The sequence below is a fragment of the Apteryx mantelli genome, chromosome 4, assembly GCF_036417845.1.
Source record: "Apteryx mantelli isolate bAptMan1 chromosome 4, bAptMan1.hap1, whole genome shotgun sequence".
Taxonomy (NCBI): domain Eukaryota; kingdom Metazoa; phylum Chordata; class Aves; order Apterygiformes; family Apterygidae; genus Apteryx; species Apteryx mantelli.
Window position 1 is genome coordinate 36244145 of NC_089981.1, and position 27435 is coordinate 36271579.

At 38.6% G+C, this 27435-nt stretch overlaps 2 protein-coding genes across 4 annotated transcripts in view; one reads left to right on the forward strand and one right to left on the reverse strand.

The window, feature by feature from the left end:
* Positions 1-1946: 1946 nt before the first annotated feature.
* Positions 1947-8174, forward strand: SVIP (small VCP interacting protein). Its single transcript, XM_067296242.1, has 4 exons — positions 1947-2089; positions 3275-3325; positions 5714-5836; positions 6643-8174. Exons 1-4 carry the CDS (start codon positions 2027-2029, stop codon positions 6655-6657), a joined length of 252 nt encoding a protein of 83 aa, XP_067152343.1. The 5' UTR covers positions 1947-2026; the 3' UTR covers positions 6658-8174.
* Positions 8175-12643: 4469 nt separating this feature from the next.
* The window catches only part of GAS2 (growth arrest specific 2), a 104250-nt gene continuing 89458 nt past the window's right edge, over positions 12644-27435 (reverse strand). For all 3 annotated transcript variants that reach the window (XM_067296239.1, XM_067296240.1, XM_013959495.2), the window contains exon 8: positions 12644-14024. In XM_067296239.1, the coding sequence (XP_067152340.1) occupies positions 13806-14024 (219 nt within the window). In that variant the 3' untranslated portion in view covers positions 12644-13805. The remainder of the gene's footprint in view (positions 14025-27435) is intronic.

Here is a 27435-nt window from a genome sequence, read left to right on the forward strand (position 1 = left end):
TGATCAGTTTTGGCTAAAATCGTCAGACCAAGCCAACAGGGGAGGAATGGAGACAAATACTACAAACAGTAGAAACCAAAACTTTCAAGTTCACATTTCATATGAACATGTACAATAGCAACAAAGGATTGTCAGGTATTGAAACAGATACAATTGGACCAAACCAAAATACGCAGACAGTGGAAACACCGTGATAGCTGACCATGTATTATTTCTCATATGGATTTGCCTCCTAATACTGTGGGTCAATGCTTAAACCTACATTTTGCTTTGATAGTGAAGTGCATTTTTGACTGGTCAGGGGAAAGAGCTGTCTCAGGTTTATGAATTAGGACCTCACATGCCTTCTGCTAACACCAAGAAGGCCCCTCGTGACGTGCAGTATCACTGCTTTACCTCCAGAAATATGTGTTTCTAATGTGTGGAAGTAGCATCAGTCTCTGCTCAGCACCAGTGGATGGCAGCATAGTATTAGGAAATGAAAATGCTAATTATTTTAAGCATATTTCCAGTAGAATCTAAATTCCTGTACAAGTTTTACCAGAGTGATCTTGAAATTAATTAGACAACTGTCCCTTTTGCCCTAATAGAATGAGTTCAATTTAGTTTAATTTTTTAATTTTTGTTTTATTTTCCATGTCCTCAAATGAACAGATGTCTACATTAATGTCATGAATAGAAGTGAACTGAAATCGAAATACTCTCTTATCCTTTGGAAGTGATGACTAAGAGCATATCCTTCAGCTTGTCAGTGCTTATTGTGAGATGTATCTCCATACAAGTAACAGCCAGTCACAAACTGATTTAACAACCTGTCTTTCACAGTGACAGTGACTGAACAAAAGAGTAGCGAACCTAATCAGTTCTCTGATTAAATAGTTGTTGTTACCCAGAATTAAGATAGTATGGCTGAAAAACACCTTATAGTTCATGAAGCCCAATCTCCTGTGGCTAGTCTAGCTTATAGATACACCCTTAAACTGCAATTCTGAGAGTCATTTGGAACACTTCCAATCCACAGAAACTCACAGCCTTTTTCTGACAGTTTCTTCTGTGCTGGAGCATGTGTGTGTTTAACTAATGCTTTATTTACCAACTCAAGTGGCAACTGAACAGAAAAGTAACACACAAGGTCAGTGACCCTATCCCTTATAAAGTAAGCTCATGCTTTTGACATTTATGTGAAAAAAAAGTATCTTCAACAGGAAAGATTTCCCATTTCCAGCATTTCCCAAATTCGTCTAAATGGAAATGTTACTGATTATTACCAAATCTTTACCCTAGCTGCCACTAATAGGCAGGGGGTTACAGTTCTGTTATATTAGCTCTCGTCATGCTGTAGGTGATAAGCTTCTCCGTTTTTTAATTGAAATGCAGCTGGGGCAAACCTGCCTCTGGAACTTTCCAGAATAAACTGTCAGTAAGACTAACAAATAAAACACACAGCTATTGTAGTGGTCTCTATCTAACCCCTCATATCAGATTATTTACCCGCGTCAGCGGCCGGCCCGCTACGAACCGAATTTGGCATGGTCCCCTCGGGCAGGCCACCACTTCTCCATCACCCACACTGTCCCGTCTCAGCTGCGTATGTGAAACACGACTTTTTGGGTGCTTTCACCTCAAGACAAAAAAAAGCACTAGGAGACGCCAGCACAAAAAAAAAAAAGACTTTTTTGTTCAGACAGCCCCAAACTGCCCTCACCTCGGTCTCCCAGGTGCACTTGTCACCCACGGCACCAGGGCCGCGCCTCACCTCGGGGACGCCTCACCTCGCCGCCGCCCGTACGAGTCGCTACCGCCCCCGGCTCCTCTCGCCCGCTGACCGCCCGCGCAACGCCCCGGCCCGCAGCAGCCCCGCGGCCGCTGCCCGCCCCCGCGCCGCGCCTCAGGGCGCCCCTCCCGGCCGCGGCGGGGCGGGGCGGGCCCTGCCGGAGCCCCGCCGAGCCGAGCCGAGCGCAGCGGCTGGCGCCGGCCGCCGCCCCAACCGCCGCCTGCGCCCGCGCGGCCCGCCGCGGCGCCCGCCATGGGGCTCTGCCTGCCCTGCATGGGCGGCGCCGTCAAGGACGTCGTGGAGACGCCCGACCCGGTGAGTGCGGGGCCGCCGCCGCGGCGCCCCCTCCCTGCTGCCGCCCCCGCGCGTTTCTAGCGGCGCCCCGCGGCTTTTAGGCGCGCTGCTCCCCAGTGGGAAAGGGGGCGACCAACCTTCCCCACCCCGCCCTGTGGGCTTAGGCGCCATTTGCGCTGGGGGAAGGGGCGCGGGGCGGGCGGAGGGGCCGCGCGACCGCCCAAAATGGAGGCCGGGAGGCGCCGGGCGCGCAGGCGCCGCCGCGGCTGGCGCGCGGGCGGGGGCGGCCAGGGCTGGGCGTCGCGGGCGCCCTGCCTCGGCCGCGACCCTCCGCTGGCGGTTGCGTGGCGCAGGGCCCGTTTCTGCGTCCCAGAAAGAGCTCCCGAGGGGCCGTCAGCGCAGGGGGAACGCCTGCGGAGCCCCCCTGCGCTCCCGGCCTCCGCGGGCGGGCCGCCGTCCTCAGGCCTGCGCCCTCAGTGCCTCGCGCTTGGCGCCGCACGATCCTCGCCCGTCGCCTCGGGGCGGCCACTGCCCTCGCTCCTGCCCTGCGGTTCGCTCGCAGCGCGGGGCGCAGGCGTGCAGCGTAAATAGGGCTCGTGCCATAACCGAGGGCGAGGCGGTGCTGATTTTACCTGCAAATGGGGAAAAAAAACACGCTTTTCTATCTCATAGGCGGTGATGCTTGCTTAATTAACTTGGTATAGCGAAATCTCCCATGTGCAGGCACGAGCCTGGTTGTGGTTGCTGCATAAACAAAGCAGGAATAGTTGCCCATTTCCGTGTGTTTGAACCCCTCACCCGAGACTTTTATGGGGTGGAAGAAGAAAACAACTTCACTCTGACAGATCTACCTTTCCGTTTTTCAAATACCAAAAGAAAGTTTCGTGCCCCTTCTCTTTCCAGCTTGATTTTTCTGGAGTGAAGGCGTCGTACAGGCAGCACGATACAGATTGCTGGTGGGGCATGACTGCAGATATGTCAGCAGCTGCTCTTCCAGCATATTAGTCACTAAAAACATTTTGTTCTTACAGGCTTGTAATGGAGGGAAAGATGATGCTAATTGACTTAAGGATGGCATTTCGTGACAGTTCACATTGCAGTTCTGAGTATTTAAGAACAGATTTGAGTCATTTAAAAATTCAGACTTCTTAAAAAATGTACAAACTATTTATTGAAGAATTTCACAGTCTTTCACTTTTTATTTAGGAAATAAAAAGAAGACAGCTAGCAGAAGCTGCTGAAAAGAGACAGATGGAGGTAATGCTTAATGCCATTTACTCAGAATATGTTTAGGTAACAACTGGTTTATGTGGAAAATAGCTAGGACTTCTGCAGGAACACAGGTTGATAGTATGCATGGATTGTGGGCAAGAGATCATTAAATATTTTCATAGTATTCATATTTTACCTGTATTTATATATTTATTTACTGTAGATTTTCAAAGCTAGTAATTTGAATACCATGGCAAGACAGTTGAGCTTCTTTTGATGGAAAAAGTTTTATAATAGTTAGAAAAGAATCTAAGAATTGAAGAGTAAGTTTACCATTCTTTTCTGCCCATGATAAGACCTGAAAACAAGAGATCTACAACTCTGCTTTTAAATATTTCTCAAACAATTGTTTTGGTGGTAATTTTTTTCTAAGCTTTAACTACTTCAATATCCTTAAAGTTAGAAGAGGTAGAATGCAAATGTTCTAGGACAAAAGAAATGACAGTTGGAAGAGGGAAATCCATCCCATTTGAAACAAGTGCCTTAGCCTATTTCTTCCTTTCCAGCCTTCTCTTAAAAAAGTTTATAACATACAAAATAGACAAGCAGCAGAAAGTAAATCTTAAAGAAATACAGCTGAACTGTAAAGAGAGAGGAATGTGTTATTTGTATGAGTGTTAGTGATTTTATATGTTGAATTAAAAATTCATCATTATTGATGAGGACCACGTTGGTCTGGTTCTAATGGAATTTGGTGAATGACTGTAGCAACAGCTGAATGACACCTCAGAGTCCTGTAGAAACTTAGTTTTGTGTCAGGTTACCTATTAAAAACATTCCATATGTAACTTCTTTAAATCTCAAAGGTTTTTTTAAGAATAACTATTTGAAATACACTTTTGAGAAGTGTGTAAAAGTGGAGTGTGCTCATCTAGCTCTTAAGTTGCTAAAACACTTTCCTGGGAGGAAGGAGATGTAAAGCAACTTCGGGATGGTTTTGAAGTTCTGTGATAGCCATTAAGCTACTAAAGAGATAAGTATTACTCTCTCTCTTACTTTTTCTTTAAAGACAAAGAGATAAGCATCTACCAAAACTTTTCAGGACTATCTTTGAGAGAGTTTTGGGCTCTGAATGTTGAGTAATGGAGAAAGCTTGCCAGCAGCCTCATTCATTTTCCTCATTGTGAGGGGCAAGGTAGTATACCAGATGTCTTTCTCTGCTTAGTATTTTCCTGTGCATGCATCTTAACTGCTCTCTGTTCAGCATAAAGTAATATGAGGTATTCTTATTTTTTGGTGTGCTGTAGAGAGAGTCTGGGTACCTTGCTCACTCAGAGATCAGATGCCTAAAAGCTAGAAATTATGGGGTCTAAGTAAATTACTGTCCATTGATAAGTTTTACCTTATTAGCCTAAGGTGAATTGTTCTTGTCATCAGTGCCTTGGATTCGAGGTGATGACATTTCTCTGTTTTCCCTTGGTAGGTTTTAACAACTTCTGCATAGCTCATGCTGTAGTGTCATAGCCGTAAACTTAACTAAGAATCAATTTTAAAAACATGTTCTTTCTAAGTTAACAGAGTTAATCTGTAGTTCTAATATTCCTGTCTTCTAGTCTAGCTGCTTGTTAGATTGTCACCATGAGGTCTATGAAGCACTCAGTTAATAGGTTGCTCATCTGAGCACTTCTGCAAGACAGAGTACTGCTATCCACACATCCATATGGAGTTTGAAGGGTAGATTTTCACTTAGGATATTTGTCACAGATCAGGATTTAAACTTGGGTTTCTCACAGCCTAGGTTAGCATTAATAATGGGACCGTGTTTTTCTCATGCATGTAAAATTCCCATTGATTTCTCTAGTAATTCTGCAGAGCTTGTGACCTTCTCCCATCCACTTATTTAATGTTAGAATAGAAAATCTCACTACAGTTTCCATCAGATGTATCCTACCTCCAGGCAGCCATTTGATGAGAGGAGGATGGAGAAGTGATCAGATGATGAAACAGCTTAGGTTCTTGGAAGTCCTGACTGCCTGAATCATCTCTTCGCGGTTAATACTGTTGTAAGGGCAAGAATGGGGAGCCTCTGACACTGGAAAAAAGACAATACAAAAATTTCTGGGGCTTTTGAGATGGGAAGCTCTGACTCTACATCTTGGATATGAACCAGGTGCACTTGATTGCATTCAAGTATGTTCACCTGGATATAATAATAAGATAAAATAAAAACACCTTCACATAGCTACAGAACCAAAAGTTTATAATATGAAAAAAATATCCTGAAAGCCCCAGTTTTACATAACAGTAGCTTTAGTTACTGTTTCAAATTTTTCTTGAAAACGAAAATTCACAAAATGGTGTTGCCAAGACTTGCAGTTTGGTTTCTGTCCAAAAAATAATTAACTGGTCTTCCTCAAATGTATTTTCTCCCAGGCTTCCTCTCGTGGTATTAAGAACGCTTATTCTGTAGAGCAAAAGAAAAAGAAGCAAGAAGAAATAGAAAAAAGAATTGCAGCTTCAGGTTCTGGAGGAGGAGGAGGAGGAGGAGGACTGAGAGTAAGTTTAAAAGAGAAACAAGTTAATATGATGCAACTTTCTTAATAAAGTGGCATTTTTGTAGTGAATATAATGTTTATATGTCTGCAAAACTGAATAACCCAAGAAAGAACCAAAAGCAAAGGAAATGGAAGCATGTTTTCTCATCACAGTGTTCTCAATGAGATTTCATTTCTGGGACATAGGGACAGCAAGGATGGCAGAGGGCTTCCAGTTTTTCTCTTTCTCCCAATTCCTGCATCTACAATGCATCCAGATCTCTTCAGTTTTATCGTACTGGCAGCACTGGGGAACCTCCTCATTGAGTTGACTTGTACTCAGTGCCCCTTTTTAGTCCTGGTTGAGATTTTCTATAAACTTTGAGTGAGGAGAGACAATGTTTGAACTAAGAAGGTTGATAGCTTTGCATTTCATGTATATGTATCTCCTCGCAAAAGCCCTGCAGTGTTGATATACGTACTGATGAACCTTGCTACTATTACTGCTATTCCTTTCCTAAAGTAAACTTTGTCTCAGAAGGCCAGGTGGAGATTTAATTGAGAAGCAGAATCTCCTCAGGACAATGCACGCATCCTGTTGAGATACAGGCTTCATCATTTCCCCTCACTGCTATATTTGACTCTGGGGAGTGAGCTGCTATAAGCTATGGCTAGTGGGCTGTACATCCATTAGTTGCTGAATGTGATAGCTAACTGTGATAGACCAGGGAGTTTGTCATCTTTATACAACCATTTGGTGTGTTTGGGTTTTTTTTTTCTGCCTTTATATAACCATGTGGTTTTTGGTTTTGTTTTTTCCCCCTTCAGTGGCAGGTTGGGTAAAGAGTATGACTTCTAAAGAGAAGAGGATTGATGTTTACTGCCAATAACTTGCCAGTTTCCGCAGCTGAGTGGCACTTATTCACATGGCTTTTGCTGTTTGCATATGAAGACTCAGCAGTACTTTGCCATTGTAGGAGGGCAGATGGTGGAAACGTATACTAAGAAAGTTAAGGACTCAAGCCTCTGAACATGGAGTTTTGGCCAATTTTTGTTTTTCGTTTTATGTGCATGTTTTATTGCTTCCCTGGCAAGGGAGTGAGATAAACGTTCTCACACATAAGCAACCTCCTTACTTGTAGTCAGTCAGTGTATGCTGTCTTGTCAATTGATGTATGTCTGTCTGTCTATCTATAACCAGCTTAGGCATGGTTCAGGTGACCGCTTGTTTTTGACATTCATTTCAAGCTGTGCAGTTAAAACTTTTCTCTATGTCCTCATATAAAAAGTTGTTCTTAACTGTATGTTCAAATGTATGGATGACAGCATTTCTCTTCAGTTCCCTAATGATTTTTGAACTGCTTATGGATTTAGTGCCTTTTTTAAAAGAAAGGAGATTAGTGATGGCCATTAGAAATGGAAGCATTTTGTGACACTATTTAGTAAAAATAGCATCCTTTATAAACCCTGTATACTTATTCTGAGAAAACTGTTTTATTGAGTCTAACTATTGTTCTCCTCATTTTCAGATGTGAATTGCTTTTGAGCCTGTAAGTATTTGTAGTGTATACTGGAAGTTAAACACGAACTTAAGAACGTTCTTTATTAATTGTTCCTCTTTGTAACACAAGAGGGCAGTGCTGCACTCTTGAGGATTTTGAAAAAAAACAGCAAAAGACCTATTACATCATCTCTTGGATGGTTGATTTCCTAAAGTTTCTGTACTATCTGGGTGGGTTTGTTACAGTGCAGTAATATTTGCCAAATGCCAGAAGCTCTGTCACTTTTTTCTATGTCCAGGAATGTTCCATAATCCTTTTCCCAAATGTGAAACTGCCTTTGATTATTTACAGCTACCTAAACTATGGTGTTATAGCCAGACTTCCAAACCAGTGACCTCAAGCTACTGCTTTAATAGATGAAGGAAATTTGTTGCAGCATGATCAACACTAGGAAACTAGCTCTTATCTCCCTGGAGGGTATTATGTTTGACCTTAGTATGTCACTGATCCCATATTTGACCTAGTTTGGACTATAGAAGCCTTTTTAGTTTAAAAAAAAAAAAAAATTTTTTTTCTTCTTTTACCTCCCCAAATAGTGTCTCACACTACATTAGGAGCCCAGTCCTGACACAACTAGTTTCCTGGCCTGGCATTCATAATTTAGTTGAGAAGAGAGACTTTTCAATATTAATATATAATAGCATTAGAACTAAAAAAGTGTGCCCTTGGCAGTTGACAAATACCTCCTGTTTCATTTGATTGTTGGTACTTGTTCTCTTCACTGTATTAATTGGTCTGAGTGATTTTTTGAAATCTAATGAAAATGCATTGAAATGTAATAAAATGCGCTAAACATTATTTTGGAATGCGAATTTCAGTCCAACATATGTCTCGGCAGGTGTCCTACAAAGAAATATCATCCAAGTTCCACTTAGCTTCTGGAGTTTGTCACTTGAGATATTTCAAACTAATGCATACTTTTTTTTTTACTCTCCCTCCTCCTTCTCCCACAAAACCAAAGGGGGGAAATGACTTGGTTTGCCATCAGCCTGGATGAGATCATTAGCTGCAGAGTTGTTTTCTACTCCAAGCTCCTTCTGTATGAAAGCTGGCAAACTGACCTAACTGAAGGATTCTCTGTGCTTGAACTAATGCCATGAAGATATACCATTGATATAAGTCAAATAAGTTACTGAGCCACCCGTTGAAGTTTGATGCCGTCAAAATGAAAGGAGCTTCCAGTAGGAAGCAATCATACTGTGCTGCCATCCTCAGTAGGTAGCCCAAGGGAAGCCAGTTTTGTTTTACTCCAGGTACTGTCACCAGTAAAGGTGCTGTACACTTAATTAAAAGATTACCACCCTATCTCAATGCCCACACCACTAATCTTCTGACTCTTAGTCCTGCAAGAGGGTTGGTATGCTTGTGGCTCTCCGCTTAGCAGCTGGAAGGTGGAAATGTAGGTCAGTCTCTTCAGATTGAATGGACCTTGTGTTAAGAATGTGATTATTGCAATTCAGAATTACTGTAGAAGAAAATACTGCTTCTTTCTCCCTTAAAAAAAACAAAAAACAACAACAACAACAAAAAACAGGTATGTCTGTGCTTCTTAAGAGTCCTAGTCCTGAATGTCAAATTTATTCCTACAGCTGATAAACACAAACGATTGTGTATTACAAATCACCGATTGATAAAGCTGGTTTTAAAGAGATTCCTACACCATGTTAATATAACATTTTGGGTGGCCATGCTCTAAACTGAATGTGGGGAATGACAGGTTAATGAAAACACCTCTTGTTCTTACAAGCTTTTTTTTGCTACCAGAGGTTTTGTAAAATTAATTTCAGTTCAGAATGAAGGCAGAACATACTGCAGTTCAGTAGTGTACAACTGATAGTTGCATAAAGAGTACCATTAAATGGTAAAACTTAGAGCTACCTAGATTAGAGTTGCCCTGCATCTGTAGAAATAAACACCTCCCTTCCTTTCCTTGCCACCCACATACAAATCTGTGCTGTACTAAGATATTAAACAATAGGAATTCTGTCCCTATTGCCTCCAAGCCAAAATGTTTACTTCACTTTGGAGACTGTTAATACACATTTGAGTAATTAGTATAAGTGGCTAACATTTTGTTTGCTTTACACCAGTATGACCTCTTCTTCTGAAACCATTTTTAGTTTCTTGCAGAACACTTGAAAAAAACCTCATAGAAGTCAAAGGACAATGCTCATCAGCTGAAATGGAAGGGCTGACTCTCAGTGACTAAGGCAGTATAGTCTTTGTTGTAGTAGTAGTTGGAAAATGAAACCAGCTGCTACTCCATTGCATTAAAATGGATGGATTATGCCAGGGAGAAAGTGTTTGGGGCAGAACTTTCAGAGGTTTGGGAGGACACAAAACATGTCCCCCAGTATCAGTAGTATAGAAACACTGCAGCACAGTGGGCTTTTAGGAAAACAGATGACTTCAGCATGGATTTGGCATAGTTACAGACTAAGTAGCTGGGACACAGCTCATCAGGAAGAAGCGGTGCCAACAGTTGGACTGGGATGGGAGAACCTGTCTGGCCTCAAATGTTTGCATGATCCCACACGTCTGTTTGACATTACTTTAGATTTTCAACATACCCACAGGCTAAGAAGTAGGAGAGACAAAGCAAAGAAAAAAAACCCTGTACTTCCCTGTTAGGCATCACTGCGGGGTAGCAGCCAACAAGACAGTACCAAACTTAAGCTCATAAAGAACCAAACCCTTACCAGCTTCCCTAACAGATGCTTCTGTAACACTACAGTATGGCAAACAGCTCATCCCCTTCATCCAAAATGAAGGCACAGAATGAATTCAGGGTCTTAAGTTATAAGAAACTTGCTATACCTTCCCACACGCACTATTGACACCTCTATATTTTAGTCATCAGCCAATAGCCCTTGAAGTAGTTTACATAGATTTTACATACCATCTCTAAATCATTGGAAAAAAAGGTGGAGCAAATAAAGGAGTAATTATCATTGTAATAAATAAGAAAAAAAATTGGTTATATAGGTAAATCCTGCTTGGAAGAACTCCAGCTAATGCGTGAAAAGCCAGGTGACAGAAGGTACCTACTGTAATGAGCAGTAACAAATGTCACAATTAGACTTTCAAACTGATTCTTAGTTGCTTTCAGCATGGTGATGCTCATTTGACATCATTACACAATAAGAATTTTTAAAAGTGGTCTTACATAAATTAGCTTTAACCATCTTGAGTTTTCAGCACAGTTGTTTATTCACAGCCAGCAAGAGCTTCCCTACTGCTTTTTTCTGTGGTGTAGCTAGGACTTAAGGAGAGATTCCTCTGTTGCTGGTAGCAGTTGAATTTTGTACAACTTCCATCCTCCTCAATACTCACAGTGAGCTGAGTCATACAGTGATGAAGTAGGCTAAAAATCACCTCAAAGCACTCTTCCTCACATCTTGCATGGCTAGTTCAACTTTTCATCATTTCATCACCTGTCTCACAGCCTCAGCAGATGTCTCCCTCATCTCAGGGAGGAGGGCTGCAGGTCTTCCTTGTTGGTTTTCTGCCATTCAGTTCAACTTCCTAGAAGTCTACACCAGATACCTGAATATCATATGTTATGGTTTAGAAACTTCAGATAACATCTACTATCCCTAGCTGCTCACACAAGATTTTTTCCAAATCCTTTTTATGTGAAGAACTCTGCTCTGTCCCCATCACTCTAACAAGCGGCAAGGACCACACCTCTTTAAGCAAGATTTGGCTGCTCAGCTATAGTTTCAAGCTTTGTAAGTTGAATCTCAGGCTCCTAACTCCTCTGAGCAGGACTAACTCACAATAAATCCCTTAACTTCTATGTCTCTACAGGATCTATCATACTGAAAGAATACCACCTACCTAATCATCTACACTTGCCTTCTGAATAAGATATCCCAGCCCCTTTCTCTAGGGTTAGGGTTTTTTGGATGTTCCTGCTTTATCTTCTTCTTTTGCCATACACACCTATACCAGGTGCAGCAGATACAGTCACTTTCTAGCAACCTTATAAGCTCCACCTGCAAGCTTTTTACTCTAACTAGGTAGCAGCAGGCATTACCTTCAATTGTCCTTTACAGGTTTCCAATTTTGGAACAGACTGAGAAATCAGGAAGTACTTTAATGTGATTTTAACAGCTTAAGCACGCAAAAAAGACTGTTCTGAAAGCTGCTGTTCAAGCCTGTAAAACACAGTTCATGTTTAATTTAAGATTTGGTTTTGGGTTTATCAGGATTATTTGTTGAAGTTTAATATTAAAAAAAACAAGAATACTTCTTATAATTATTAATGACTGCTCTTGAATTATTAACATGTAAACATCTTTAAATATTTTAAAGGAGAAACATGATAAATCTTAATCTTAATTGATAGCAAGGTAGCAACTATTTACATTTCTGTTTATGTTTAAAAGAGTAACCATTATTTCAGAATGAACATCTGACACTTCCACAAGTGATATTTTTTTGTTCTCTGTTCATTTGAAAACAGATCTCTCAGTGCATATAGTAAGAAAATTATTTTTTTCAGCTATGCTGCATTTTTATACTAGTGTTTAGGCTTGGTTCTCCACTCCTGCAAGGGCTGCATCCATTGCTTCTACGAGAACTGGGTCTTTCTATGGTCTTTCAAAGGATTTACTGCTAAAGTATATATTTAATCTTTCTAGAAAATTTCTCAAAATACGAATGAAAGTCTACAAGTTTTCTTTCTAAAAAACACTTCTGGAATTATATACTGCTACTTAGTACTGTGTACCAAGCAACTGTGTACTGTTTATATTATATTTATATTATATTATATTATAGCAGATATTCATGGGCACTGAGGTAGGATGGTTCCACTTAAGTGAAATAAAACAGGCTGATTTTAATAAGGCCAAGGCTTCATCGAGCATGAAAGATTAAGTAAGGTCTTGGACCTGTTTTGCTATGGTCAATAGAAATTTTGCCTTTAATGTTAAAGTCTACAAGAGCTGATCTTAGGGATATGTTTTAAAATTAACCTTATAAATAAACAACCCTCCCCCCCCCCCAAAAAAAAACCAACTAGTACTTTTAAAAATTATTTCAAGAACATTTTCAATTCTTTCCTGTTTTCCCTACAAAGGAAAATTGATTTTCAACAAAATCCAGGTATTTTCTGTGCTATCTGTAGTAAATGAATGCTTGCCTGCACTGTTTACCTTACTATCAGGTTAGTAAGCAGTCCTATACTGCAGGCATCCAGTCAGTAGCAGCAAAGTGCAGGAATACAGATTACAAATAATAAGACTTTCAATAGGTATGAATATTTTAAAAAAGTTTCTGTTTATTTCATTGCTAATGAAACAACTGAGTTCTGCTCAAATTTATACAGTCATTCAAATAATCCTATAAAATGCTTTTTCTAGGACATTACAAGGCACATAAATTACCAAATATAGACAAAGGAAAGTAGCCAAAATTATGAACCTAGCCCCAATATGCCTTTAGCTATTTTAGAGGTGTGTGAATGATTTACAAGAATGTGAATCACTCTACTGACAAGGTAATGAATATTTTACATTTGGCATGACTAACTGAATTAGAAAAAGGGGGGAGAAAAAGCTCAGATTCAAGAAGAGTGTAGTGTTTTCTGATGCAGGAAGGACTAGCGTCTTCTGAAGCTCCCACCTGGGTGAAAGGAAGGCTGCGCAGCTTTCGCTGCTTCCGTCCCGGGTTGCGCTGCCTCGGCCTGCCGGGACACCCGGCCGCCTCTATTGTCTGGTAGAGGAAGGGGCAACCTCTCGACTTCCCTAGGCTTCTATATTGGGCAAATGAGTGAAAAACAGGAAGGATCTACGTACAAATCTGGCACTTAGCATTGTCTTTAGCTATAGAGAGTACAAAGGGGTTATTTCCTTGATCTTTTTATTAAGTGATCAGTTTGGGAAATTGTTTGGCATGCAATAATAATTCTTTTCATATTTCTTCTCTTGCTTAAGAAAATCTTGCAACCCATAAAAATAGACAATTTTGATTTCATCTGAGGAGGCATTACCAAATAATTTCCACAAATACTCATTTTCTACCTGCATAGATATTTTTCAACTAGCCTAACAGTCAAGGACTCAATGTCATAAGATTTTCATACAAATATATTGTACTGTGTATTTTCTTCCATTAACATGATCCACTCCTTTATGTAATTCTAAGTATACATTCACATATTAAAGAGTAATAATTTGGCTAAAAATATATGTCTGTTTCTTATCTGATTGTAGTAATTAGCCTATCAAGGGTAATTGGCTATAAAAGGTACAGTGCTAGAAATAAATAGCTCTACAACTCAAAGATCTTCAAAATGGGTTGCCATTTTCAGTCTGTCTTAAATTTTCTGAAGTCCTTTTAAAGCATAAACTAAATTTACTACACTTGAGAAAATAATTTGGACCTACATACATAAAGTCCCAATCACATGAGAAGCTTATTTCACTTTATCTCCTTCTTGGTTTTGTAATGGGCAGAAACAACAAGATAATTGTCTGGATTCATGTCCCTGAGGGTTGGAGATTTGCTCTGGATTGGAGAAGTTTTTCCATCCACTCGAGAGATCTGCAACATTCGGCATGGGTCATGCTTCAGCAAGTAACCTGCGAAAGTCTCCCATCCTCCTCCAACACGAACCATCACATGTTTGTTGTGCAGCATCTGGAATTACACATCCCGAACAAAATATGAAGTCTTGAAGGTGAACCATTCACTGGTAAATCACATTTCTATTAGAAAAACTGTGCTTACATTAGTTAAGAGTCACAGATATCTGTTAGCAGTCTGCTTTACAACAGTAGGAAACAAAATGAAATAGAATTATTTGTACTTCAACTTAATAACTAAGTAAACTAATAGAAACTGTAAGAAAATGAGGGAATATTTAAAACTAAAGATTTTCATATTTTATGTAAACATTGCTATATGTTTTCCCATAGCAGTGAGTGATGCTGTTCTTCCTGTTCTTCATATAAACATGTTAGGGAATCTAGAGATGTTTTTCAGATGAATTTCTTGAAACTATGTTAGTAAAGACACCATTTTGTATGTCTTGAAACTGGCTTCTCATTATAGGAAAGGGATCCATATACTGTAAAAGGACTAGTGAAGGGCAAACAACCAGAAAAATCTCCTCTGACTCCTAAAATATCAAAAAGTTATTTAAAAAAATGAAGTACCATTTATTTTAACAATTTAACATTGCTGACATATATTGTAACTAAAGTAGTCTAATGAGGGACATAAGAAATAATATATCTGGAACTGTTTGGAGATACCTGAATTTATGTTGAATTGTAAAGGAAAATACAAGAAAAGTCTCCAGGTTGTTATTAGTGGGAAGTTTCACCACTGTTTATGCTTGCAGTCTTTATTCCAGAAACACTGGGGCCTGACCTATAAAGCAATCTTAGGTTATTTAGGTACATAGGTAACCTAAAATCAGTATGTAGGACATAGGTACATGGACACAACTACATATGACATAAGGATCTAACTGCCAAATCAGGTACCTAACTCTAAAATATATATCCTCAAGATCCACACCCAACTTCTGCCTAAACTCAAACAAATTTTTTCATGAAGCAAAAATGTAACTTCTCTAATGTCTGCACCTGTGATTTCAGTTGGCAATTTCACTCTAATTTCTCTCATCCAGTTTTCCACTCAGAATGGTAAAATAAATACCAGCTGGGTATCATAAAATAGCATTTTCTCTGAAAGCCCTGTCGTAATTCAGGTAGTGAAAAATGCTTCGATTAATGGCTCTCATGAAATGGCAAACATCTTTTAGCCATAGCTCAAGAAATTAAAGATTTGCCTTGTAAAAGCTCCGCCTCCATACAGACATCCTCAGACAGCATGCCCGAATGTACTTATCATGGTCTGGATAATGACATTTGGATTTATGGCTGTGATGTATATATGGACTGTTCTACACATCTGAAATTCCCCTGAAGGTTGACAGCTCTAAGACTTATGTGGCACATAGATTTTTTGTAACACACAGCAAGTCAGATTAGTACACGAAGTATAGACAATAAAACAAACAAAACAAACAAACAACATCCTAGATAATAAAATGCAACAATTTTAGTTTTCAAAAAAAGCCCACCTCAACCTTAAAAATATAGTTTGACTTTTGTTACATGAGGTGACAGATTCAGTCGGAGTGAAAAAAGCATGGGGATTAATACAACTAATATTAGTACAATTTTTTTGAAGTTTGCAAATTAGGATAAGTTTATAATGAATCAAATTCTCCATTCAAATAAGCAGTTGCAGATGAAATCATGTTTTAAATTTTTCATTTAAAAGGTTTTTATGTGAAGAAAATTATTGTTGTTTCAACATTTTGGCTTTTTATATACACTGTGGGAAGTTAATTCGGTTTTACAGATAGTGAAAAATAAAGTTACTTCTGATCCATCCTAAATAACTGAGGGCATAGTCAAATACTCTGAGTTTAATTACTGTCTCTCAAATACTATGACTGTAGGTGCTGTTGCTGTGTGTGGCAGGAAAGTTAGTTCCTCCACGATACGCAGTGAGGCTTTTCTCTAGATTTACATTGGTATGAAAGCAAAATCAGACTGATATCTTTGTCAATCACACTTTTTCTCTTTCCTCTCAAGCTCTGTTCTTTAGTTTCAGGACTTCATTTTGAACTTACAATGGTATGATCAGACTTCAGTGGTATGAGATTTGAATCGTCTTTAGTCTGGACAATATATCACAAAAGAAGCAAATGTTTTTTACATCAAGTTGGAAAACTGCAGTTCAAATGGTGACACAACCTTGAGATAACAAAGTCTATGGAATTTTATTTAGCAGCTTTCTCCTCTTAAAATACCTAAAAAGGTATTTGAGAAATGCCCCAAAACTTTTGAAGTAAAAGCACTTTAAGGGCAACTTTTGGCCCATTACACACGAAATGTTGCTGCGGGAAGGAGTTAACTGCAGCTTCTCCATATTGCCACAGAGGGGTTCGCATTCCAGAAGCAGTTCGTATCTGGACTTTTGATTAAGAGGTAGGTATGGAAAGTTAGTAAAAGGTATATTTGGTTCAATTTCCCTTAGGGACTATTGCACGAACAAATAAAACCTCCTGCTGGGATGTTATTTCCTGATGCTCAGATTAAATATTCATCTTCCATCTTTCTCCTCTTTGTTGTATTTTTATAATATAAAAATCATTGAATGCTTGCTTTTTATATAAACTGGGTTCTCCTACATCCTAATTATGGTCACTGTTCATGCTGTGCTGTGCCACAAAAGCACCATTATACTCCTATAGCCACATTTTGATTTCAGTAACACCAGCGCAAATCTAGAATAATTCTGCCAGCTTCAGAATTGCTCCAGATTCACAGAAGTATAAAGGAGTTCTAAAAAAGAAATTAAAAATTAATAAAATAAATATGGCATACTCTACTTTCTAACTGAAAAAACAGTTTCCACCCCAACATATTTCAGCTGAAGATCAAATTTTTGAGATTTTATAATCCACCCAATTCAGCTTTTCCATTGCCAGAGAACTTTGTGAAAGAAAAGGGTTGGATACTACAAAAATAAAGTTTATTAGTCAGCGATCAGTGTAAAATAAATTCATGACATTCACGTATTTTCACATTGCTACCCAGCCAATCAAAACTGAGAAAACCCTTTAAGTAAAATAAAATCCAACATATGTTTATAGCTGACATAAATCATTATTTCTGTTAAGTATGAAGTAGGGCTGTCACATGAGCTGTTTTCTTCAGAATCTGTCTTTAAATTAGAACAGTAGAATCCATAGTGAAGTGAAAATATGAGAAAACAGAGTACCAGAAAATAGCATCACAGAGGGAGAAATTATGGAGTGTTTTGGTATGCATTAAGGTTATATCAAGAGATAACATGAAAAATGTTTAACAAAAGTTAGATGAACTGAGCTGTCATTACACAGGACTTCAGAATCAAAATGTAATATAGTTTAAGGGGTTCTGGTTTTCACATAAATGAGTTCATAGAGAGCTTTATGGCTTATTAAAGAGATATTAGGCCATATCTTAGTTCATGTAAATGAGCATAGTTTTACTGACTTGAAAAAATCTGTTCTGTTTTATAGGAACTGAAAACCTGGCTCAATATTATTATTCTTCAGATTATATTACAACTTTCTTTAAGAATATTTGGGGGGGGGAGGAATTACACACTTTGATCTCAGCCAAGTCCTGCAAAAGCCAACAGAGAGAATCCTACTGACTTTAATGGAACTTGGGCTGGGCTCTGGAAGCCAAATTCAGCAACCTAAAGCAAAGCATAGTCTGGAGTCAGTTGGTGTGATTTTAGGCCAACTTCAGAAATTATGTAGGCTACATACTGAGAGTACATTGAGTATAAAATCCAAAGGTGTTTGGCAAAATAACGCAGTGCACCACACCAGGGGCTGTGCAAAGAAAAATTTGCACTCTTAATAGTGAAAAAATAATGATATTGTGAAAGATAACAATTGAATACCTTCCAACTATTTTTTACTGAATATGAGCCATTTAGAGAGGTGTTCAGAACTACATCATTAAATGGGCTTCTAGCATACTGTATTTTCACACTGAGCCCAGAGACGGCACAGGTCAATACTCAGGAAATTCCTGTGTTGTTCAAGACATATCCGCGTTACTATGTCAGAACCGTACTGATAGCAAGCTGGAATGCCTCATCCGCACCTCTGTGCAGGCCTGTAGGCCTGCAGTATGTACAGCAGTCACACAGCACCACACATATGGTGCGCTCAGATATGGCACTTCTACTTTACGATTTTGCAACTGCAGCTGATGCTATTTAAGGATCATTTTGCTCCAGCTCGTCTTTATCATGTACTTTGGTGATCTACCCTCTTCTCAATGCAAAAAAAAAAAAAAAAAATCTTTCCAAAATCTCAGCATTATTCAGTAGTCATTCTTAGTAAAAAGAACACGAGAGAGGGTACAAAACCCAGACCAGGACCTGGACCCAGCCCTGCGCTACCAGCCTTCCACAGGGAGTCTCTGAGTCTGTATCTAGAATACAAGAGTGTAGAGTAGTGAGAACTTATTCCACAGGACATAGTTTATGTGGATATCTTGATGGAGTAGGACATCTCTTCTGTACAAGTGCCTGTGGTCTCCCTCAGCATTGTCCTAGTGTGTGACCTGAAGAAGGAGGAGAGAACTTGCAACCTGCGGTTGTGTGTCTGGCTGACAGAACATGAACTCTTCTTGGATTTTGGTGTGTATATCTACATGGAAGAGGAAAAGGTATAATTTGGGGGACTTGAGGTACCAACAAGTTCATTGCATCACACAACTAGGCATGTGGTCAAGTGCCACAAATTTTATTCCTGCTCAGGGCAGAATACTGGTAATGGTAAAGCACTAAGTCATCACAATCAGCCCTCAAAGTCCCCTGCAATTTTAATGCTTTGCAGTCACCTAGGTCCCCTTGAAGCTCGCCACTTAAAATTCTCACATTTATTACTTAATCTGGAGCCAGGCATAGCCTGGTGGGGCCCTCAGAAAGACTCTATGAAAGACTGGCAATGAGCAGAGAAAGTCTATCTAGCTGTATGCTTTCACAGAAGGTCCAAAAGAAACTGTGACCTTCTGTCAACAGTATTAGTTCAACATCCCTGACACCCACCAAAATATACAAAAGTTAATGTTAACAGATAATGTTTATGCTCTGTTTAAACAGGTGATGACTGGTGGTTTGTCAAGAATAGGACGCTGAGGAGAGCTGGATGGGCACTGAACTTGTAGTCTGATACAGGACAAATTGAGGGAAACTGCACAGCTGTGCAGCACACACTGAGAGCAGCTGGCTGCTGATGGGACTGACTATTGGTAGATTTGGGTTAGGATTCCTGCTCGTGCCATGGAGTTTGAGGAAGCATAACTTGAAAAGTGCAAGGATATTGGACAAAGGAAAAAGAGGAGCTGCAGTACTGCCCACTTGGCCACGGGTTAGCTGTTCTTGACAATGATGTTTAGCAATCGCATATTTCCATTATGAAGAATGTGTCATCATATCAACAGTGTACTTATTTCCAGTCCAGACCTGTACTAGGCATTTACACTAAGTTTTCTAAAGACATGGGGAAGTGAGTTTTCAAAATATGTAGGTAATTGTTGCTATATGGATTTTTGCACTTTCCTGAGAATTCAGTGACCTGAAAATGCCAGCAATGTGTAATAGTCTGCTGATTAATTGCTGCAAGCCACACAGTTACAGATATTAACAATACCTTGTTAGCAGAGATTATGCAAGTTCATCTCTAGAATTCATCACAAAATTTATAGCAATACCTGCAATATCATCAGATTTAAACACCGCATTTAGAAACATTGCTATTTTTAAAAGTTTTCAGCCAGTGTAACATATATTTTATATGAGACATTACTGCTGCTACATACATAGGATATAGGACTACTTATTAGGAATTAGCAAGCAGAGGTACAAATACACATAAGGCATAACAGCAGACGAGTAGGAAGATAAAACATTTTTCTCTCTCTCTCTTCCTCTCCCCCCATATATATGTCTTGAATGGAAGCAAGTGCTAACGTTATATTATCCAAAGAGAATGATAGTGCCAGTGTAAACTGCAGGGATACAGAAGACAGAAGACAAACAAATACTTGTTATGCTGAGCCGCCAAGGAAGAGCAGTGATAGTAATATCTCAAGAACGATGACAGTTTGAGGGAAGAGAGGCAGAAGGGATCATGGAAGAAATTCCTAAGAGTATATGGAAGTAAAACAACTTCCACTTGGAATGCTAGAAAGCTTCCCTGAAAATATTACTTTTCCTGGCTTACATTCTCCTTTTGTCATTGAATTTGTGTGTGTTAGTGTCTTCTTATAGAAAAGTCTGAGTCTGGCAATAGATAAGTCTTATTTTAAATGTTTAAAAATTCACTTAAGTGCACGTCTAGAAAATTCAACTTAAACCTCAACTCTGCAAATCTGAAGAGGTGCAAATTCTGTAGCCAGTTCCAGATATTAATTATTCATCCATGCTGAAGAAATCTACTTATAGTATATTAATGTGCATTTTGGCAAACAACATTATATTGGTCTCTTCCAACCTGAATTACCATATGTTCCTATTATGTTAAGAAAAAAAGTATTTTCCTACCTGAAAAACAGAAAGAATGCACTCCTCATTTTGCTTTATCATCCCTCATTACATTACATTTTGTCTAACCCGCTTATAACATAGGATTATCCAAAACTGTTTTACATTATCTCTACTGGTTTTAAAAGTTCCAAATGATGCAACTTCTATCCCTCCATATATTACATATGGATTGTATTAAATATTTTTTAAGGACCTCCTTGGAGTTTTTGTGTTGTAATTCTAAAACCCCAATAAGGGAGCCTGCACTTTCCCTCTCTGTAGACACTATGATAATGATATGGAAAATAGCCAACTTGCTGGATTAACATTTCTATCTCATCTTTAGGGATTTATATGTAGTAAATCACACTAAATGAATCTCACTTAGATGGAAAATGCATTATAATGAAGCTCCGCTTGAAAAAAAGATGTCAAGAGCTCATGCTAATTGCTTGTCATAATATTTCTAGCTGCATTAGAGTTGATTTTTATAATTAACACTTTTCCGAATTATAAAGAATTTTATATTAATGTTAGATCGTGGGCTGTATCAAATACATTAACAGGTATCTGCCCTGTTTATTGAAACAAGATCACTTACAGTTCTGAGCAGTTCATGCTATGTTGTATAAACAAAGAATGGGCTGGAAAGATATTTTATAAATGATTTAGGGCTCAGCTTCATTGGTTCAAGTCAATATTCCCAGAACAAATCAAATGCAAACATTCTTGATTTTACAGTAAATATTTCTGGTGGAAAATAAATCACAAATGGAGGCATTCTTCAGAATCCCTAAGTCTCCGTTTCTGTGCAGAATAACCTGTATTATTATATATCAAGTGATATTTGTCACTGAGCAAGGAGCTCAGTTTTCGTGTAGAACCTAATAAGTTCTCAGCTGCTTCAGCAACATCAGCACACTCATACTCTCCACGTCTGTTGATTGACATATAAAAAAGAAAACCTTAGAGAAATATTGATTTAAATAGGTGATACAAAAAATTGCTGCAGCATAGTTCCAGCTGGAGTTTCAGTGGCTGCTGATACACTGAAGCGTTATAGATTTTCCAGGTAAGGCAGCTATAGAGGCTAACGCCAAAAGAGCCTTCTAAGTATTTTATGTAGAGTATATATAGATCAGGCAACTCAGAGGCCTCCTTTAATTCACTGAGTCATTTGACATTTTTTCAAAGTTTGTTTCAGGCCAAAAGAATAAGCAGAATTTGTATATGCAAATACAAAAGGCATCTAAATAATCATTTGTACATTTAAATACCTACAAGGCCCATCTAAACATGGGAAGTATGAAGCAGCAGATGGCAGATAAAAGTATCTGCTTTTCTCCTTTTCAATATTTGGCTATAAAATCCCTTAATCAAGCAAAATTTATCAAAGAGGACTGCAGACTGTTTTGTTTCTGCAGAGAGCAGTTTCATTTAGGACATTAGTCATGGTAAAGAAGAAAGTCTTGTGGTTTTAAGCTTATCCTCATCTCATTAGAAGTTAAATACAATCCATCATATGAGGCTTTCTGCAAAACTGAGCTGAGTACTAATTTCCATACATTCTTCTAGGCAGGAATTGTTTTTTTATTACAGTGCTAAAGATAAAAGAATGATATTAGTGATACAATATATTACACGTAGTAGCATCTCTGAGACAAACATCATCTTTCATCACATGTGTGACAGGTCCTGATTTGTGCCTGGGGCCCAAAGACATCCCACAATGAATAAGAATTGCAGGGCACAATGACATATTTTGATTCCATTTAGCTTATTCAACTCCAAACTTCTTTGGATACACATACTACACTCACATTTGTAGTGCTTTATATTTTTCATTCCTTTTCAGTAACAAGAATGAGATAATAGTACAAAATATGAAATATAGTATGAAAAATGTCTTCAAGCACGGATACTGTTGTACCTTCAAAGATGACCCACAGTTCTTAAAAAAAGCCGCTTACCTTCAACTAAGTTAAGACATAATGAAAGTTGTGTAAGGTTTAGTGGGCAATCAGCAGACACCTGTAATAGTCCCTGTTTTATCAAGGGAAGAATGCTTGGCTTTTGAATTGTTATAACTGTATTTTCATCAAATTGTCTTTCCTCCACAGACATTTGACAGTTTTCTATCACATAGAAAGCCTTCAATAATAATATTGGAATTCTTCAGGATTTGTAAAGTGATAGCAGATTACAGTAAGGTAGTAAATAGGTATTACCTATTGTTTCACATTAAAAAATCTCTTAATGAATTTTCCAATAAAGTAGAAATGGAACTCTGTGTGTGTATATATATATATATATAAATATATATATATATACACATATACATACATATATATACATTTATATATACAGAAAGAAAGTGAAGATCCACTCTCCCAGTTCTGGAAGCCTATTGAATTGCTGTCAACAAATAAAACAGTTAATAACAGATACATTCTTTTCTCCTATTCCTTCTTCAAGATTAGCAGGACTTTGTATCTGTCTCCATTTGTCATCAAAAAAGCAAAGACAAAATGAGTTCCAACAGGAATAAAAGTTTTATAACAGTGAGGTTGATGCTTCTCTCTAATTAAGGGAAATGATTTTTCTTCTTTTATTCTTCGTCTTTAGAAAGGACTAAACTGGGAAAAAGTAAATTGAAAACTTGGCCTAGAAAGTAATGAAGTGGGGTAGAGAGTTATATAGAGATATTTTTATTTTTGCTTTCACATTTCAATTTCTACTATTCACATCTGACCTGAAACACGTAATTCTTTATGGGTTTTATAAATGGCTGGTGGTCTCGATGCTGCTTTTAGACCCAGTGCTGAATTGTAAATCATCAGTCTTCCTTTTGCTGATCTTTGTGAAAAGATCAGAGACTTACCTAGCTTGAAAAAATACCTGACTTACACTCATTCCTCAAAATGATTCAGCCAGTTTAGGCATCTGCCAGTATGTCCAGGGAATTTTTGGAAGCCAGTGCTGCCTCCAATTTTTTTTTTTTTTTAATACTGCATAGTAAAGTTGGCCATTACAGGTATTAAAATTATTTGGCTTTATTATTTATGTGTCTTCCTTTGCTCACAGGATTTTCTGTGATAATAGAAACTGACTTCTTAAGATTGCTGCACATACACATGAAGATACCAGTCTTAGCTGGCAAAGGGAGAGGTGGTTGAAACATGCTCAGATACAGATATACATTACTTTGCCACAAAACCAGAATGCTCATTAGCAATACTTAGAGCATAAGGTCTGGAAACTTCTAAATATTTAAACATTGATAATCAAATGATCCATGCGAGGTAGGTACGTAAACACTATTAACTCCTGGTCTGCTAGCAGATTAACTAACATATGCACCAAAAGGTCTCAAAGGAAACATAAAGAAATCTAATAAAACTGAATGAGAGTAGTTATACAACATTTTTACTTATTGACTGAGCCAATTCCTGCTGAAGTCAATGGGCATTTATCTAATTCTTCAAAATGTGCTTTGGGTCATGATTTTCTGAAACCTAATCTGACCCTTTTGCTCAGATAAGAAAGTATTTTTTTCTTTTCTGAAAAAGCCCTTAAAGATAAACATGTAAAACTATATCTGCTGTGTCCTTTCTTAATTAAATCTACTTCTTACAAAGCAGCCTTCTCAATCTCCTTTTCATCTCACTGATATTTCTGTGAAATATGTATGATAATATCAACTTCTTTACTTCACAAAACCACACTGCAGAATGTGAGTGTGCAGAGTGTGCAGATTTCTCTTCTTTTAGAAAACAAGCATTCCCCAGAGTGAACTGCTTTATTGCTTTCACCAAACTCATCCTTACATAATTGATTACATAGTCTTTCTACTTTTATGCTGCTTTCTCTTTTTTTCTAGAGTGACATTATTGTCCATTCGGCAACTGCTTTCATCTGCAAAAAACTCTAAAAGTAAAATCTTTACAAAAAGGAGTACAGGGAAAGATGACCTAAAATCAGATCCCCTTCACCTCTTGGGACTCTGTTTCTTTTCAAACCTTTTAAATTCCATTTGCAAGTTCCCTTTAGAGAATCTTTGGGCCTCATTTGAGATCTCCAGCCCACAAATTTTCAATTTATTTTTCCAGTACTTACACAACTGTTAAACTACCTTATCAGTCACCACTGTTTCTCTATAGTGCTTATGAAACAGCGTTATGTCACATTTTCAGCACAGGGCTGTTGATGCAGCTGGGAACTGAAGACATCTGCACCCTGCTGAAGACAGAGAGGCACAAAAATAGCATCTAATGATTCAACTGAAATCAGATAGCTGTAGTTCACAAAAAAAAAGGCTTTGTATGTTAACATACCTTGTAGGTATGACCTATATTACCTGGTCACCTGCTGAAGATATAGTTAAAAAGTTTTAATGGTGCTTAAGTGACCACATAATTCATACCTCATTGTAACTTCTTAATCTTAGCACCTTGATAGGAAGGCAAGTGGAATTGCGTAACTGATTAAAAATTTGTATCTTTGGGGACAGTACTAACAAGTTTCTCAATTCTCTGCTCGTCACCCTTATATCAAGCTAAATATTACTCCTATGTTACTGTTTGTGCAGGAGGCAAATCCTTCTCACAGCAATATGCAATGAAAACAAAAATTAATTTAAGTTTAGTCACAACAGTGCACAGCAAAATAGTTTGTTATGAGGTTATAAATCCAATACTAAGGAGAAAGACTTTTATAAAATTGCCTGTACCTACAGCTTTCCCCTAGTGGCTGTATATATGCGGAAAAGTTAAGATGGCTCTTTAGTTACATCCTGGTTTATAACAAACAAGTGCTCAGACTGGACAGTTTATACAGGTCTGAAAGAAGCCAGGGAACATGCATTTGAGCTTAGACATAAGGTGTCTAAGAACACAGGATTAATGGGATGCTAGATGACTGAAGCCTCATACAATCTGAGGGAAATAACAGATGATAACTAGAGGGACTATGGCTTCCACTTACAGCGGTCGGAGAATAGGCAGCAGTGTACAGGCACGTGTACACTGGTACCGGGCCTGACATGCCAGAAGGCTCTTCTGTTTGATATTTCAGCAGAAGCTCTTGCTGGAACAGCACACAGGCTCCCGCAAGAGGCAGCAGCAACTGCAGAAAACAATGCTCCAGTAAACCTAGATCTAACAGCATACATGGGCAATAATTAATATCAGCAATAGTGGGTGCTAAATTTATCAGCACTGCAGAAACAGAGAAGGGTGGTGACAGAGTGGGAATGTAGAAAAGAGGGAGTCCCAGTATGTGGAGATATCCATGAGTGAGAAGATAAGAAATGAGTGACTCAGAAACACCCACTGAAATGTTATAACAAACAACAGTTAAGGGTCAGAGGAAAGAAAGGTTCTTTTGGACAAACATCTAATAGTAAGCAAGATTCAAGCAGCACAGTGAAGCCCTGAACTAACTGAGCCATGGAATATTAAAAGATGAAGAGGGAGATCTTGGGGCAACTAATGGTAATTATTGAAATTATTGAAAGGCAATTTAGCAGCTGAGGACAAACTGGGAGTGTGACTGATAACACTATGCCATAAATTATGGGATCTAGCATAGAGATCATTTTAGCTGACACACGATTATCTGAAGAGATAATAGATATTGAAATTATGGAGCAATGAGAGAGAGAACTGTATGTGAGACCTACATCAGAAGCTGAGGCGCATACACATACATAAATGGAAGATTGCATCAGGGGAACTGAGAATTTTACAGGAATGGGGTGGGAGAGAACTAACACCGACATGCACGATGGAGAGAATGGAAAGATCTCATCAAGCCCAAGGCAATAAGGAACAATCAATTGATTAGTGAAGGGGTCCCAGCTTGAGAGAGCAGAACGTTCCTGAACTGTGAAAGATGGGAAAAGTTTAGACAGATTTTGATCTGGAATGAGGGATCCTAACCTTTCTCACAAAAAAAGGATGTCCCAGGATGAAAGAAACATACAAATCGAAAAATTTAGAAGAATAATATGAAACAGTGTCTGATTTTGGGACAGACATGAAAAGCAGGATTCATAATGGTATCCTGCAATTGGCAGAGCAAATGTTTGTTGGTGCAGCAGCCACTGAAATGTTACCGGATTATTGTAGTTACTAGCGAGGGGTATATCACACCTGATAAGCCATGCAGACTGAGACAGTGATCAGTCTGCACTCAAGTTTCATTAAAAATAAAAAGCCTTCACTTGGGAGACTTTATCAAGTTGGCCTTAGCAAAGCTGTCACATAAGAGAGCAAGGAAACTTGTTTTAAAATAAAGAATTTAAAATAAAAATGTAGGCTATTCCTTTTGAAACAATGGGAGGTGTGAGATTTAGAGGCTAAGGAAAATATAACAAAAAAATGCCAATAGCCATCTGAGATGGCCAAGAACTAAAAAACATCATGAATGTAGAAGGTAACTCTATCAAGCACTACAGTGTGAGTACTGAGCAATCCAGGAAACAAACCTCCCAGAAAGTCTTCTGGAGAAACAACACAGACAAATAAATACTCTGGTTATAATTAGCAAAGGAACTACCTCTGAAATAAGGGTGTGAAACAAGATTGTATTAGGTGGAATAGAACCGATGATACCATTGGCACAAAACAGAAAGGAAAATAGTGGTCTGGCTCATGATTTCAAGGCCCTTTTAGAAGGATTTGTTGAGGTTGGCCCTTTTCTGTAAAGACATTGGCTATCATGGTGTGAATTATTCCAGACAGATGTGGAAGGGCATCCAGAAATTTTGTGAACTGTGCCCCATCTTCACAGTGGTTCCTCATTTTGCCATCATTTGCAGTGGTTCATGACTGCTTAATAGCTACAATTGTCTTGATAAGGTAGCTCTGAACGTAATCATCTCAGTAGCAAGTGCGTTAGTGTCAGCCCAAACAAGAGAAGTGGAGCTAAGTTA

What these genes read in the sequence shown, in the direction of transcription:
- SVIP (XM_067296242.1), top strand. Translation starts at nt 2,027, where the DNA reads ATGGGGCTCTGCCTGCCCTGCATGGGCGGCGCCGTCAAGGACGTCGTG. An exon ending in TCGTGGAGACGCCCGACCCG is followed by an intron (nt 2,090 to 3,274) that starts GTGAGTGCGGGG and finishes CTTTTTATTTAG; the next exon opens with GAAATAAAAAGAAGACAGCT. An exon ending in CTGAAAAGAGACAGATGGAG is followed by an intron (nt 3,326 to 5,713) that starts GTAATGCTTAAT and finishes ATTTTCTCCCAG; the next exon opens with GCTTCCTCTCGTGGTATTAA.